Here is a 16733-nt window from a genome sequence, read left to right as displayed (position 1 = left end):
TATTTGCATACGTTTAAGGAGGCAAAACGCTAAATTTTACACCCGCCAAGAAAACCTGTTATACGTTACATTGGGTCTAGTAATTGAATTGCATTTTAAGGGAATAAAAAGGCAAAAATATGTTGCAGTGCAAATTGTTTTTAAATTTCAACTAAATTTTTTTTCTTCGGTCGTCAGAGAGTAACTTAAAAGGTTTCCAACGTACCATGACGGTGACGTTGGCGCGTAACAACGTCACAAGAAGATAGGTTTTTCATCATGCCACCTCGGTTATCGTCAATGCATTACTAGTGAAATCGATATTTAAACAACAGACAATCATACTAAAATTTTTCACCATAAAACTGACAGAAACTCTCTGCTCTAATTTGGCCCGAGACCTTGGCAACTTGACGTCGAGTCTCACACGTGCACATACGCATCGTGTTCTTTTATGCTTTTATTATGTTCACACTGGAAAAATGTAGCCAGTGTTTGCCGAGACTTTCGTACAAATATTCAAGTGGAAAAAAAGAAGCTTGATTTTGTAAATTCTATCTTAAAACGATAATTCGCTGGATTCATTGGGAGGGGGATTTGTTGGCTTTGGAATGTTACTGTTACTTTCAACCATTAAGACTAACGCCGGAGAGGTTGAATAATTCTAGGAGAAATATAAATGCTCTGATGAAGTCAATGCTCAGGAGAATCAATTTTGTTACTGATGCGCAAGGTAGATGAGAATTTTTTATTTTATTTGGGGTTGGGGTATCGACATATCAATTTCAATAACTCATGAATTATCCGTCAAAATCACACAAGATTTTGCTAACCTGTTGAATAAAGATGAAATAAAATATTTGATAACAATACTGGAAAACATTTTCGAAATGATAGTTTAAATTTGATTCCAAAGTTTACTTTGCGTTTCTTTTAAGCTCACCTACTCAAGTGAGCTTGTCTGATCAAAATTTGTCCGTTGTCTTTCGTTGTCGTAGTGGTTGTCGTTGTCGTCGTCGTCGTCGTACACTTTTCACATTTTCATCTTCTTCTCAAGAACCACTGGGCCAATTTCAACCAAACTTGCTATAAAGTATCCTTGGGTAAAGGGGATTCAAGTTTGTTCAAATGAAAGGCTACTTTCAAGGGGAAAAAATTATGAATTACAGAAAAATTAATGGCATTTTAAAAACTCTATTCAAGAACCACTGGGCCAGGAAAGATGAAACTCATGTGGAATTATCCTCAGGTAGTGTAGATTCAATTTTGTTCAAATCATGACCCCCAGAAAGGGTGGGGCCAAAATGGCCAACCCAAGTTTTACATAGGAATATATAGGAAAAATCTTTAAAAATCTTCTTCTCAAGAACCACTGGACCAAAAAAGATGAAACTCACGTGGAATCATCCACAGGAAGTGTAGATTCAAGTTTGTTCAAATCATGACCCCCAGGGCTAGGGTGGGGCCAAAATGGCCGACCCAAGTTTTACATAGGAACATATAGGAAATTTTTTTAAAAACCCTCTTCTCAAAAACCACTGGGCCAGAGAAGATAAAACTCATATGGAATCATCCTCAGGTAGTGTAGATTTAAGTTTGTTCAAATCATGACCCCCAGGGCTAGGGTGGGGCCAAAATGGCCGACCCAAGTTTTACATAGGAATATATAGGAAAAATCTTTAAAAAACTTCTTCTCAAGAACCACTGGGCCAGGAAAGATGAAACTCATGTGGAATCGTCCTCAGGTAGTGTACATTCAAATTTGTTCAAATCATGACCCCCGGAACTAGGGTGGGGCCAAAATGGCCGACCCGAGATTTACATAGGGATAGAAAGGGATACATTTTAAAATCTTCTTTTCAAGTACTTCAAAGCCAAAGTGATTCTGATTAGTGATATTTATATGGAATCATCCCCAGGAAGTGTAGATTCTAGTTTGTTTAAATTATGAACCGCTTGGCGGGGGATGTTAAAATTCAAGCCCCCCCCCCTTCAGTAAACTTTCAGTTCTGATCTGATGTGTGCTTTTTCCTAGCCGATGTGCTCAGGTGAGCGCTGTGTCCCCTGGGCCTTTTGTTTTCTTTTCAGCTTACTTAAAGAGAAGGAATCCCAAAATGTTATTACCTGGTCATTGGTCATTTTATCTTTTAGGAAAGTTGGAAATAAACATTTTTTTGTTATATCAAGTTAATGTTGAAAAAAAAAATGCTAATTTTTGCATTCATATTGTACACAATTATTTCAAAATACATAAAAAGAAGTACATGTATCTTCGACTAAACTTATATGCTGAAGTCATCTGAAAGTAGAAGGTACAGTTTCAATACAAAGTAAGCCCGATATTTTTCTCAAATATAAAAGTGATATATAAGAAAACAAAATTCATTCTTTCTTAATCATAGAAATTCCCTGCAGCAAGATTATACAAATTGTTTTTCTCATATGACCTCCTTAATACTAATTGTGACGTCATTAACTTGTGCATTTTCCCGTATTTTCTTAAAAAGTTGCAGAAGACATCAATTTTCAGTAGAATTTTCTTTCAGAATGTGATTTTTCATAACAGTTTACATAATATATCCAAAAATTAAAGTGGGCGACGGTGGCAGAAACTATTTTCTAAAGGAAAGTTAGTACAGAAATGAGTCATTTTGAGGCTTTTCTGCATTTAACTTAGAAATGCACCAAATTAATGACGTCATACTACCAGAAAGGTCCTCATTCATGCCATATTTTTTCATGATTTATCATATTCATCTACACAACTATTGTTAAAGTCATAACTTTTTAAGAACATTCAATTTTTAGGGCACATTAAAGCTCAAACTGTACCTTCTTCTTTTAATATTTATTTTAAGGACCCTCTCTACACAAGTGCAAATATTTTTTTGGACATTGAGAAAAATATATTGTATAAAGGAGTTAATATTAAACTTATTTATTTAATTTTCACTATATGGTGCGTGGCATTTGCCCCCAGGAAAAATGTTTAAAGACAAGACAGTATCAGTGAATAGAAATCACTGTAAATTACTTCAGTAGAGAAAATACATGAAAATAACACGTTCACTTAATTTATCTTAGACTTTTGAATGTTAAGAATACATTAATTAATTACAAATTGAGTAATATATTGTAAATACCTATTTTTTAGAATTTAGATCTAAGGGCACATCACTCTAACTACAGAAAAATACCTTAGAATCAAACTCTTTAGTGTGCAGTGTAGAGAGGATTCTTAATATTCCTACGTTGATTTGATATATCCATATGAATTTGAAATGAAAGTTTCATAGTGTTTGACAAATTGATATGATATTCGGATACTTTTTACTAGGAGAAAAATAACTTATAAACAACAGAAATGGGGTTTAAAGTGTTAAGAATTATGTTTTCCTGTCAAGAAAGCTGTAGACACTAACAGAATGCATATTGAGACTTTTTCATTCATGTAGAACGTGCCTTATTTGCGCAGAAAAAAATGTTCAAAGGCTATGTGAGCAGAAATCACTGTTTACTTACATTGGGAAAATTAATGCAAATAATTATTTAAATTTCTTAATTTTGGTATTATATAATAATAAACAAATTTTGATCTATTATAAATTATGTAATTAACGGTAAAAAACAATTTCTAATCTTACATCTAAGGCCAGATCACTCTAACTGCATAAAACTACCCAATGAATAGAATTATTTAGTGTGCAGTGTTTAGATCGTCCTTAAAGTTTCCAGGAAAAAAAAACAGTAGAGCATTGTTTATAGCAAATATTTTTCCTATAAAACAGAAGAGCAGGACAATCTACTGTGCTAAATGCAAATCGCAGTCAGGGATATTGAAACAAACTTTTTCTATATATTTAGTTATCTCTTGTGCTGTACATTTTTAAGGGTAAGTTTTTAGAATTATATCTTCTATAACACCTTTTTGAAGATTATTTAAAAGAGTTTTTTTTTTAAAAAAAAAAAATACATTTTAAGGCATATAAGTTTTAAAAGTTTAAATTTTATTATATTTTTTCTTTACTTAATAAACATAGAACTCATATATGAGCGAATATCCATAATTTTTGCGCGTTAGATTTACGAAGCCATCATGTATAAAATCTGTTTTGGAAATGCTGCAGAATCTCTTTTTTAAAAAAATCTAAGAAGTTTGAGAAATGTCGTTATACAATGGAAACACTATACTCTGAGATTTCAACTTCTTGATTGAAGTTAATATTTTTGTTGATTTATCGTTTAAAGATTTCCCTACAAGAGTGCTATTTTTGTTCTATCATTAAATTTAACTAGACATGTACATAATTTTCAAATTAACCATGTGTGTATTTTTTAAAATAAATAAAAAAAGTTCAAAAAATTTCGTCTTTTCTCTCCTATCTGTTAAGATTTATTAACAGTTCAAATGCGCCTCTTTTAAGGTGAACACATTTTACATATGATTAGGGTTGGGTGAGGATGGTGGTGAGTAAATTTTGTACGTAAACAATTCTGTATCCTGGTGCAAAATTGATGTCAGCTAGCTGATAAATAACTTTCAGTAAATTTACTTCTGATATATTTTTAACCATGTAAACGAGTGGCCAATCTCCAATAGTTCTGTATGTCAAGCCTTTCTACTATTTATTCGAAACATAACAAATCTTTCAGTATGAGAGATACCTCTATAGCTTGTAGAGATATCTTTATACATGCCTTAGAGAGATATTTCTTTGACTGATAGAGATATCTTAATACCGTAGAGAGATTTCTCTTTCAACAAAAGATTTACATAAAAATAATGGAGAGAGATGTTTTTAAAATAAAAAGATATCTCTTTTTGCATGAGAGGTATCTCTTTCCGACACTTTTGATTTTTCCTTTACACTGAGAGATATCTCTTTAACTGAAAAGATATCTCTCGAAGTAAAATAGACAAATCTCTCTAGGTTAAAGAGATATCTCTTTTATCTTCAGTGATATCTCTTTTCATGAAAGGGATATCTCCCAAGGAGAAAGAGATATCTGTTTAAGTAAAAGAGATCTCTGTTTAAGTGAAAGAGATATCTCTCTATGAAAAATAGATATCTCACTAAGTATAAGAGATATCTCTCTAAGTTTAAGACATATCTTCCTCTCAAAGAGATATCTCTTTAAGTTGTAAGATATCTTTATTTCTAAAGTGAGATCTTTCTAAAATGAAAGATATCTCTGTAATTTTAAATTTTATTTTCCGAATAAATAGCAAAAGGGCTTGCCATAAATATATGACATTATTAATGCTGCAATGCCAATATTTTTCGCAGTTCTGATTTGAAATTGTTGATAAAATATAGTATTGTCGATTTCGTTAAAATATCATACTGATATACATGCAGACAGTGAGTGCAGTAGAACGTATCGCAAAAATTACTTTCACACACCAAAATCAAAATTTGCACACATTTAACACCTGTTAGTAAAAATCACTGATTTTAATGAGAAAAGGACTGCGGCAGTTAACGGTTTGCCATATATTGGTGATACTCACTGACGAAGGTTAGTGGATTCATAAACACAAATGTACAAATAATATACATTTTATTAAAGGTCTCTAGTGAACAAGTAATGGAAATGTGCTTACTAAGTTATTAGAATTCTTTTCCCCTACCCCCTACCAGGAAACAACCTGCATCTTATTAAGAATTAGACACTGTTCTGCTTCACCGAATGCATCATAGTGGCTCTTATGGATAATCTCATCGTTAAAAACAGTGGGCCTTATACGGAAACACTTCTTTGTGACAAAGATTCATCATATACATAGAAATAGACAATGACAACTTATTAAAGGTACTATGGTGAATATCTCTATATTTTAACTCTTACTTTCAGATTTTGAAATGGGTTTATCATCCCTGGTTATTGTTCTGTTAATTGTCTTGGACACTGTAATTGGTAAGTAAAATGTTATATGTTAAAATCAGACTAATTTTTATAGGTGGATTGACATACAAAAAGATGACAAAACAGTCTCTTTAAATACTCTGTGGTTCAGAAATTCTAGAAGGGAGTGAGGAAATATCTTTTCTGCTCATAAGGTCCTGTAGTGTGAGTCACAAATAATTAAGTAGAGAGACTAATTATTAACTCATATTGCATAAACATACTTAGTGCTTTAATATTGGCTTAAAGGTAAATGTCCCCAGAAGCCGTCTAAAGTGGATAAATTTTGCTTTATTTATAAATCAATCGTGTAATTAGAATGATTTCCTTATCTGTCTTATAGTAAAGAAACCGGAATTTGATGGAAATCTTCTATTTATAATTTATAAATGTAATATGTACATGTATTTTTTTTCCAAAGCCGCCCTTTATTTTATTTTGCTTTATTTAGGATTGAAATGCTCTAAATGTACTCACGTGGCTATAACTGACGCCCCTTCAATTCTCGGTCCAATTCTCAAAAACATTCCATTGACCGAAAGTCCTCAATGTGCCAGCACCCCTCCAGGACAAGCAGCCGATGGCGTGAGTTTGGTTGAGTGCCCCAGTAATCAAAAGTCAGGACAAGTGTACAAGTGTGTGACATACACCGGCACTGTCACCGTGGATATTAACGTACTCATCACCACAGGTAAAATTGTCTGGATGAATTTATAGATTATGAATTATTATGCTAAAAATATGATTTGCAAAATTTTATGAGCTATATCGCAAATTCTCTACTCTACATTAAAAATCATATTGAACCCAAAGTAAGAAATGTTTTATTTAAAAGAATTAGTAAATGCATTCGGTTGAATATACCTTGCAATATAGTTAAGCTGTTTTATTTAATTCATTGACTTTTTAATAGTCCATGGACAGAGCACCTCGAGTTGGAAAAATCGGTCACCAACGAACACACCTTATGGATTCTTTTTCCCCTTTTACCCTACTAATTCCATCGCAGCTATTTTTTTTTTAAAATTATTACTGCAAAACATATAATTATGTCAAGAATAAAACTTAGAGCATCTCTCTGTCCTTTGTGTCCAAGATCTACCCCCAATAATATTGTACTTTTTTCAAAGTATCACCACTATATATTGAGTTCATGATGATGAACAGTACTTATCTGTGTTTCGTTACAGCTAGTTTCAAAGCTGAAATAGCTGACCGTGACTGTGTGCTGATGGACCCAGCAGTCCCTGCTTCATGCACCCCACAGGACAACATTCCTGCTGATAACGCTGAATTGAAATCCGTGTTCTCTAGTCTATCTGGTCTCAATGCTGTCACCTTCGTCGGTACCAAATGCGTGGTAGACGAGAAGTCAACAGCAACACATCTGAGTGAAACCAACATTGTCCTTTGCACGTTCATGCTTCTAATCTCTAACTATTTAAATCATCTTTGATTATAAGAATCGATCATACTTAATTACCCTTTTATACATGGGATACACTAGTAATCTACATAATTATTAGAATAGATTATAGTTAGACCATCATCCAGGAGATATCATTCACTGAATAATTTGTTTCATATTTCCCGCTTTGATTTTCGTTGATATATAATCAGGTGTCATGATATTACACTACTTTTTCAGGCGTTTTCATACATATGACCAAACTGCAAAACATTTTTAGAAACGATTTTCCAATGTAGTTCTATTTCAAACTTTATGTCATATAAATATGATCAATCATGGCTTTGCCACTTTTGAGAAGATTTTTTTTCTCTCTAATCAAATAAAATTACTGAACTAACAGTTCTTCTGTTCTCATTTCCTAATGCGCTATGTTCAGTGGCGGAACAACTCAGACAGTTTTACAAGGTTAAAATAAAACCAATGGAAAGGGAACTGTGTTTAAAATAATTACAAGAAGTCATGTTATTTAACATATTTTATTGTAATAAATATAAACAATGAAATTCGGTCATGTTTTTGAAGTAAGCATATTTTATTATAATAAACATAAATAATGAAATCGGGCATATACAGTACTTGGCCATAAGTGAGTCATAATTTTATTTTTCCACTATATATTTCATTGAAAAACACATTTTTCTAAAATATTATTGCAGTGTCATTTGTTGTTTCTTTTTAATGTCTAAAACACCATAAAATGCAGAATTTGTTGTAGTTTCTTCACATTATTTCAAAATAGTTTTATCTTTATGCATTATCGTGAAATCACAGGTCAAGTGCAAAACAAAATTTTTAAGACTTCAATTTGTTAAGAAATCATAGTAATTTGAGGTTAGAAAATTTTGTCTTGACAATATTTTATAATTTATTCTCAATAGTTTAAGTTTCATTTTGTTTATCATTTAAGATAAGAAAATTTGAATAATTCTGCATGTTTCAGTGAAAAAATCATGAAAATTGAGCTAAAATTGACTTTACAACAAGTTTTTATAAAAATAGGTTTTTCAATGAAATATATAGTGTAAAAATGCAATTAAGACTCACTTATGGCCAGGTACTGTGTATATTTAAAACTCAATTCTTTGTCTTCATACAGTGTCATGAAAAAAATCTATACATTTAAATTATCAAATATGAAATAACCTAAATAACAGGGATTACTGCTTGAACTATTGTATCAAACAACATAATAACACTGGTACTGAGTGATTAGTATTTTATTTGGCTTAATGGGCCACGACCGCTTCAAAGCAGGAGCCGATACATCAATATACTGGCTTTTGTAATGGCATCATTAGACAAGTGGCCCAAGGGCATTGAATCGCTCTTATGATAAATTATACAATCTATCCTAAGACCCAAGATGCATCAACTGACATTTGATGATTCTTAGCAAGTTAGGACTGAAGATATTTCAATCTTACTATAAAATACTATAAGTAGGTCATGGTGACATACTTTTTAATTGCAATTTTCTGAGGACACAAGATACATTAATTGACAATGATAGATGATTCTAAGCCAATACGTACTTGAGATATTCAAAAGTAGGTACAGTGACCTACTTATTGGTTAACATTCTCTGAAAACCCAAGGTGCATCAACCATGTCAACTGACAAATTTTAACAGTTCTAAGCAATAAGTATCTGAGAATTTTTAAATATAGCCACAAAATGTTACAAGTAGGTCACCGTGACCTACTTTTCGATCATCATTTTCTCTAAAAATCCAAGATGATTCAATAAACAAAGTTTGATGATTCTAAGCCAATAAGTACCCAAGATAGCTAAATATAGCCATAAAATGTCAAAAGAAATACATAAGGAATATAAAAGAAAATTCTTTAAAAATCTTCTACTCAAGAACAACAAAGCCATGATTGTTCATATTTATAAGGAAGCATCCTCAGGTTGTGTAGATTCAAGTTTGTTCAAATCATGACCCCCCGGGGATAGGGTGGGGCATAAATGAAAGAACAGACTTGTAGGGAAAAGCCACAGTAAGCCAAAGAAATATGTAAGCATCCTTTGTAGATTCAAGTTAAGTCAAATCATCCTTCCTTCTGTGTAGTGGTAGGTTGGGACCACATACATTTTAAGTTTTTCAAACTGGATTGATTTTTGCTTTTTTTCCCTAGCCACAGTGCTCAGGTGTGCGATGTGGTTCACGGGCCTCTTGTTACTTTGTATATTAAAACAAGATTATGGGTCTTACATGTATTATGGTTTCCTTTTTGTGACAGGACTGGTGTTAGTTTACTGGATATCACTCCTACTGGCCAAATTGACGACTGTTCGAATTGTCCAGGTACCAACAGAATTTCCAAATCCACACGTATCAAGCAACAACTTGCAAATCCATCTAAAAATATAAAACATTGGAACACCGAGTTATCAAAATGATGGCTAATTAAAAACAAACAAACAATCTAATTATATATATAACCAGCAAATAATTTTTTGATATAGCTTAATGACATAGTCCTACAATGTATAAGATATAACTACAAAATTCCTTTCATATAATGATATTATGCTATCTGAATTTGTTAAGAAGATTATTGTTCTATCATATTACTCGACGACAAAATATCCTTCTCCTGGAATTGTATGGTCAAAGGTTCTCTCCCCTTGTTCCCTATTCCCAGACACGCTTGATCCTGTACATGTGTAGTTTACTGTACTCAAAGACTGAGAGGTCGAATTACCACCAGACGGACATCTCTAGAAGGTACTCATCAACTCGGTAATCAGGGTACCTATCAACCTATCAACGCTGAAGTGAAACCATTCTCCATACGATATCTCCATCCCAACTTGAATAACTGCAAATCTATAAATTTATAAATATAAATTACTTTCTGTTGAAATAAACAAAGTACTGAAGTTTCCACAGTATCTTTGCCTGTTCACGATTTGTTTGTCCACGTCTTTGTCTGTTCACGATTTGTTTTGTCCATGTTTTTGTCTCTGTTCACGATTTGTTTTTTTTTCTACGTCTTTGCCTGTTCACAATTTGATTTTTCCATGTTTTGCCTGTTCAGGATTTGATTTGTTTACTGGAATTTTGAGATTGAACATTGTTTGTCAACTTCACATTTTACATACTAGTACGTCAAAGGAAAATTGGGGGTACGAAAAGAATATCAATCATGTCTATTATTTTCCTACTTTATTATTTTCTTTTTTACATTATATTATGCAAGAAATTTTCAAATTGCAAAGTAATATCACTCTAAAATAGCAAATTGTACTTTGCCTTTCAAGCTATTCGCACCATAGAGATATAGTTTTTTTGTTTAACTCTTCATTTATTATTTAATATTTACATCCGCTCAATATTTTCTCCTTTATTTCTTAAGAAAACCCATTGCGTTAATCACTGCATGAACTACAGTTGGCATGTCACCTGTACAGATTTTTTGATCAGTGGCTGTTCCATCAATGAAACGTATGAAGACGTTCGTATCATTAATACAACAACAATTTTTAGAATAATAATTGTATTTATGTATTGAATGCGATAACTTAGTTGGAGGTTTCCCGGAGGATTAATTTTAGTAAATTGTGAAAATTCTTAGATCCACGCCTTGGTTGATGGATAACATGTAAAAGAAGGTGTAAGGTCACGTGGTCAGCTCAGCGAGTCATTCAGTTGTATTGTGATAACCCGCATGCTGACCACGCTAACATCAGGCACCTTTATTTTGAAGACCCTCCTCCACCCCTGCACTCCTACCCCTGAAAATGGGTATTAATGTGTCATGTTACTCATATATACATTACATATTTGATTGTTCTGACTCGACTTGTTTAAACTGTTTTTATGTGCATGTATTGCCTATTTTGTTTTGATGTGCCATCTTTTTGCTAACTTTTTCATATGATGTTTTGATTGTCTTGTCTTACAGATACTTTTTTCTAGTCAGTTTTGGGGGATCAGACATTATCATATATTACGTAACTGCTAATCAAAGCTTGTGAATCTGATCCCTTTCTTGTTTGTTAAATTGTTTACATTTATACCGTCATTTTAATAAATGACATTATTCATCTCTATGAAAGTGTTTTATTTGACTTATACAAAAGTAGCAAAAACAAGCTGCGGTGAGCTTGCCTGTAAGCATAAGAATACATAAAATAATTTATTTTTTTAATCCTACTTTAAATGATTATTTATTCAGATATAAATATAAACTGTGAAAATTGGCGACATCAATCAACCAAACTTGTAAGAGATTTATTAGGACCCGACACTCCAAACCACACTTCTAGTAGATATGAATTTTTGCATATTTGATTTGAATTATGCAAGTAGTTGTAGAGTGTTTCGGCTATTAAGAAGCCTCATCAGGGGTCACGGACATAAATCATGGTGTTTGTTTTAGATGAGATCGGATTATCTCGTCACCTATATTCTTGTGTTTGTTGTAAGCTATGATTGGTTGAGAATTAAATAAAGTTTTGCATTCTTGATTTCTAAGAATGGTGTCCCAGTATTTCAGAATTCGTTTTTTCAGTCCTTTAACGCAAGGGTTAAATTTAGAAACCAGTACTGTAGGGTTACGTAATGACTGTTCTTGAGTCTTTTTGATGATGAGTTTTGATCAGTAAAAATGTCTTTCTTTGTTTGTTATAACTGGAATTAATGGAAGCAGTTACTGCAGAAAAAATTACATAACCCGCGTATTTTTTCTGCAACAGTTGCTTCCGTTAATTCCAGTTATAACAAACAAAGAAAGCATTTTAGTGTTTAAGTAGGAATATATGGAGAACACTGACTCGGGAACAACGTGATACACCGACTCACAAATCAGGATTACTACACACTTAAAATTAACATGACGGACTGGGATAAAAACCATAAATACGCTGAATATAGCACGTTTGTAGTTGATGATGAAGATGAAGGGTACAAATTGCATATCGGAGGTTACGAGGGAGACGCCAGTGATGGAATGATTAAACATAACAATAAAAAAATTCTCCACCTGAGATGTTGACAATGATCAAGTTGTGAAGGAATTTGGTGGAAGTTGCGCAAAGAGATTCCACGCAGCATGGTGGTTTTAAAAGTGCTACCAGAGCAATTTAAATGGAAAATATTATAGAAATGGGAAATTTGACGATAAAAAATATGATGGTGTAGCATGGAAACCGTGGACTGGCACAAAATATTCACTTAAACATGTGGAGATGAAAATAAGACCGAATTTAGAGCGTAAAATGACATAAATATCAGAAAATATTACTGCATTAAATGAAAGAACTATCTACATTTATATAAACAGAGAATCATAATTCATGACAGGAGATAAAATATCCTAATTCATGCATATTTATGCCTCCTATAAGACAATTTAGTGTGAAAAAGCAGTAAAGAATAACCAACACTGTTATGAAGTTTTGTTGATTACGTCGTTTATTTAAATGACATGTGAATTTTTGAGTGAAAATATAACAAACCATTTAGGGGGTAGTCCAAAGAAACAACACAGAATGAAGCATTACAGATCCCCTGGGAATGACTAGAAAATTACATGCAGTAAAAATACAAACGGATGAATTAGAGTACATATTTAAGTGCATAAAATAGAACAAGAATGAGTGGATACTTGGAGGCATCCAAACAATTGCGTCATAAGCCCATAGCAGCGAGGGATTGATTCCAAACAAGTACAAAAATCGAAGAAAAAAAAGAACATTTTGCTAAAATTATACAATTTCATTCTTTTTCATCATGTTTTTATACTCTAAACTTTGAACGAACTTATTGTTATATTCAAGTGTTTTATTTTAATAATGACTAATAAGATAGGGTATTTGCAACTGTAAATCACATCAAAACGCTACAATACCTTTTTAGATTTAGCTGATTCTTTTTTCTTTAGAAATATTCTTAAAGAGAAGTTAGAAATAATTAAGTTGTAACCATCTCAAGATGGGCTCTACAAGATCAATGGCCATTTTTATTTTACATTGAATATCTCCTGTAACCGGGACTCTTGCGTCCTGTGGTGGCGCCAATGCATGATGTCCTTCAGGGGTATAATGCAACAATATAATATTTAAAAAGTGGCATCAATCAGATTTAAGTTCTTAAAAATTCCCAGATAAAGTTTTGGAAAATTTCTCATCACAAAACTTTACTAAAATTTAAAAAACTTCTGTGACGTCACCCATTGTTATTAGTCTACGTATATTTTACCGATTCAACCAGCACTAGTTGGATATTCAAAATATCCAACTGGCCATCGGTTGGATATTCAAAATATCCAACTGCCTACCGGTTGGATATTTAAATACCAAACCAAGGTGCAGAAAGCATAAAACAATGAACAAAAGAGATAAAACAATTTTAAAATGTATTTCCAATGCATATGAAAATAATTACTCCAAATTGCCACACTATTAGAATTAATTTAAGGCTAGATAGAGGACATTTCTATACCTACATATGTTCAAAGAACTTTCAATTACATTAAGGTTTATAAATTCTCTGTTCACTCATATAAAATGTTGCTTGAACCTTAAGGATTTTCTAAAAAGAAATGTATTTGTAAGTAGAATACAAGTAATAAGACAAAAAGACACTTCAACTTGCAAATATATATAGGAATAATATACATTTCAGAGTCATTCAGTATTATCTCTCTTATCAGAGTATCAATGAAACTTAACATACATGAAATGTAATTTTATGTAAAGATTTCAATTTGAAGCTTCAATTACTTATATGAACTTATAATTTTGAGTGAATACATAATTTCTGTTTCTTGTACAAAACTTTGACTTCCAGATACACAAGAATAAATTTTTACAATATAAAATAAATTTAAGTACAATCATAAATTATACTCATCTGATCAAACACTATTATTAACATGTTCTATACATCTCTTGGTTATTAGCAATAGGACAAATGAACTGAACCACACCTACCAGAATGGACATTTAAGTCCTCTTTGTTTTTGTTTTTTTTGTTTTTTTTTTTTGAGAAGTTTATTTTAACTTTCACACAAATTACACAAATATGAAAGAGACGTATACATAAATACATATACAAATAAAGCAAAAAACAGAAACAAAAAAATAATAATAAAAACTAGTGTGAAAGTTTATGTGGAAAGAGAGAGGGAGAGAAAGGGGGAAAGAAAGAAAGTGAGCGAGAGAGAGATGAGGGGGCACACACTTTATTGAACAGCTAGCGAAAAGAAAATTTTAAAGTTTTTCAAATACTTCCTGCCAGTGTCTTTCAAATTCATCATATTTACAATTTTTTAACAAAAGATATTTTTCTACTCTAATTCTTTCAGTAATAACATTTTTCAAAGTCTCAATGTTTAATTTTATAGTTTTGGCATACTTACTAGCAAAAATATATTGTTTTATGATCAGAATAAGTAGATTTTCTAACTTGTAGGAGTTTCTGTTTAAAAATTTACCAAATAAAATTGATTGTCTATCAAAACAAACAGACTTGTTCACTTTTTGCAAGATCCATTCTTCAATCTCTAACCATATTTCTTTTACAGCAGAACATTCAACAAAAAAGTGATCAATAGTTTCAATATCCTTCTCACAGAAATAGCATAATGGTGAATCAATAAGTCTTAATTTAAACAGATGGCAATTAGTTTGAATTATTCTATGTAAGATTTGGAATTGTAACCATTGAAGTTTTGATTCTTGGGTTGTTTTGAAAGGTAGCTCAAAAATTTTTTCCCAGTATTTTTCACTAAATTCTTCCCCATTTTCACTCCATTTTATAACTGAAGTTATATTGCCCTTTTTATTTCTAATAAGAACATTATACATATCGTTACACCCTTTTTTACTCTTTAAGAAAATTTCAAGGCTGGATGGAAGCATCGGTCTAGGCATTGGCTTTATTTCATAATTCTTAAAACATGATAGTCTCTTTCTAATTGCTGTTCCTAGTCCGGCATATTCAACATAGTTTGTATTTACCTTCAAGTTGTTATGAATAAAATCAAAACTGTAAAAGTTTCCATTTAAATCTAAAAAATCATTGATAAAAACAAAGCCCGAATTAAAGTAACTTTTGATGAAAATTGACTGGCCACCAATGGTAACTCCTGGATTATGCCATATGTGTTCTTGGAGAGGACTTAAATCAGCTACAGCTTTAGCCTGATTTACTTTACACCAGCTAGAGAAAACATCTTTCCAAAACTTATTTTTCGTGGTACTACTCAGATTCTTAATAAAGTCAATTCCAAACAGCCAAAGATGATTTATACTTATTCCCAATTCTGCTTCAAGTAATTTAACCCATTTTGCACTTGAGCACATAACCCGCCTTACCCAACTAGATTTCAATGAAGTACCAAAATTTTGATAGTCTATCATTTTCAAGCCCCCAAATTTATGCTCTTTGGTTTTGACTAAAGGTGATTTGTCCAAACCTTGATTTTAAAACGCAGCTTTGGAAGTCTTCAGACAAATCCTTCAATGAAAGTTTTGCAGTCCGTCTCTCCTGAGTAAAGATATCTGAAAAAAAACATTGCTCCAAAAGTTTCAAATTCAGATTGTGATTTAAATCTGCTTAATTATTCCCAAAACATTTTCTAAACGCTTAGAATCCAACGGAGCTTGAGCCTTTAAAAAGCACTGTTACAATATGGCCTTCTTTACAGAATAATCAAGTCAATGCTATATTAGTAGTTAAGCTATTAAAATATAAATACGTACGTACAGCAGTTTCGCTTTGTCAATTGCAAATTTCATTATTACGTCTGCAAATACATCTCAAAACAATTTGCAGTATACGTTTGTATATCTTTTGAAGTTTATGTGCTTGTATTTAAAACGAGTTTCCAGCTTCAGTTAGATACTATAATTTTTTAAATGTTGAAAAGGCATGAAAGCAACTATATCTAAGGTCATGCCAACTTCTTTGATAAGATACATATTGATTTAAAAGAGACTATGTGAATAATACATCCTCTCTCTGAATATATAAGGCCTCATTCTCCCAGGCCATACCAACATAATAAAGATATTCACAGATTATGAATAGCTCATGTGTCAGATATATGTCAGTTCTCGCCAACTTCATAAAATACTTCCAAATTCCCGGAAAAAAAGAATCAATATACTTATAGGTCTTGTCAAGGTCTTTGGCTAAATATACTAAATATACTAAATTTCAAAATTGCAAACTTTGTCGCAAATAAGAAAATCTCAAAAAAGACTTGTATAAACAATGTACATAATGTACCATTCCAGCTTCAAGCTACTTACAGAATATGAAAGAGTCTTGCTTGCATTATACTACAACTCAGACCATGCCAGCTTCTTCAAGCTACTTACAGAAATTAAAAAGGGCCTTGTCTAAATCTTACAACATCTC

At 32.0% G+C, this 16733-nt stretch overlaps 1 protein-coding gene across 1 annotated transcript; it reads left to right on the top strand.

Annotated features, from left to right (window-relative positions):
* Positions 1-5769: 5769 nt before the first annotated feature.
* LOC134241890 (uncharacterized) lies at positions 5770-7547 on the top strand. The gene is made up of 3 exons (XM_062723903.1): positions 5770-5898; positions 6338-6577; positions 7077-7547. The coding sequence occupies exons 1-3, from the start codon at positions 5844-5846 to the stop codon at positions 7340-7342; spliced, it is 561 nt and encodes a 186-aa protein (XP_062579887.1). The 5' UTR covers positions 5770-5843; the 3' UTR covers positions 7343-7547.
* Positions 7548-16733: the final 9186 nt, after the last annotated feature.

Source organism: Saccostrea cucullata, unplaced genomic scaffold (assembly GCF_032062105.1).
Source record: "Saccostrea cucullata isolate Sc308-1 unplaced genomic scaffold, CSIRO_AGI_Scuc_v1 ctg10935, whole genome shotgun sequence".
Taxonomy (NCBI): Eukaryota; Metazoa; Mollusca; class Bivalvia; order Ostreida; family Ostreidae; genus Saccostrea; species Saccostrea cuccullata.
Note: the sequence above shows the minus strand (reverse complement) of the source record. Positions and strands in the feature narration are given on the sequence as shown.

Excerpts from the sequence above, each read along its gene's own strand:
- LOC134241890 (XM_062723903.1), top strand. The coding sequence starts at position 5,844 with ATGGGTTTATCATCCCTGGTTATTGTTCTGTTAATTGTCTTGGACACT. Across the intron at positions 5,899-6,337 it reads TGTCTTGGACACTGTAATTG|GATTGAAATGCTCTAAATGT; the intron begins GTAAGTAAAATG and ends TGCTTTATTTAG. Across the intron at positions 6,578-7,076 it reads TAACGTACTCATCACCACAG|CTAGTTTCAAAGCTGAAATA; the intron begins GTAAAATTGTCT and ends GTTTCGTTACAG.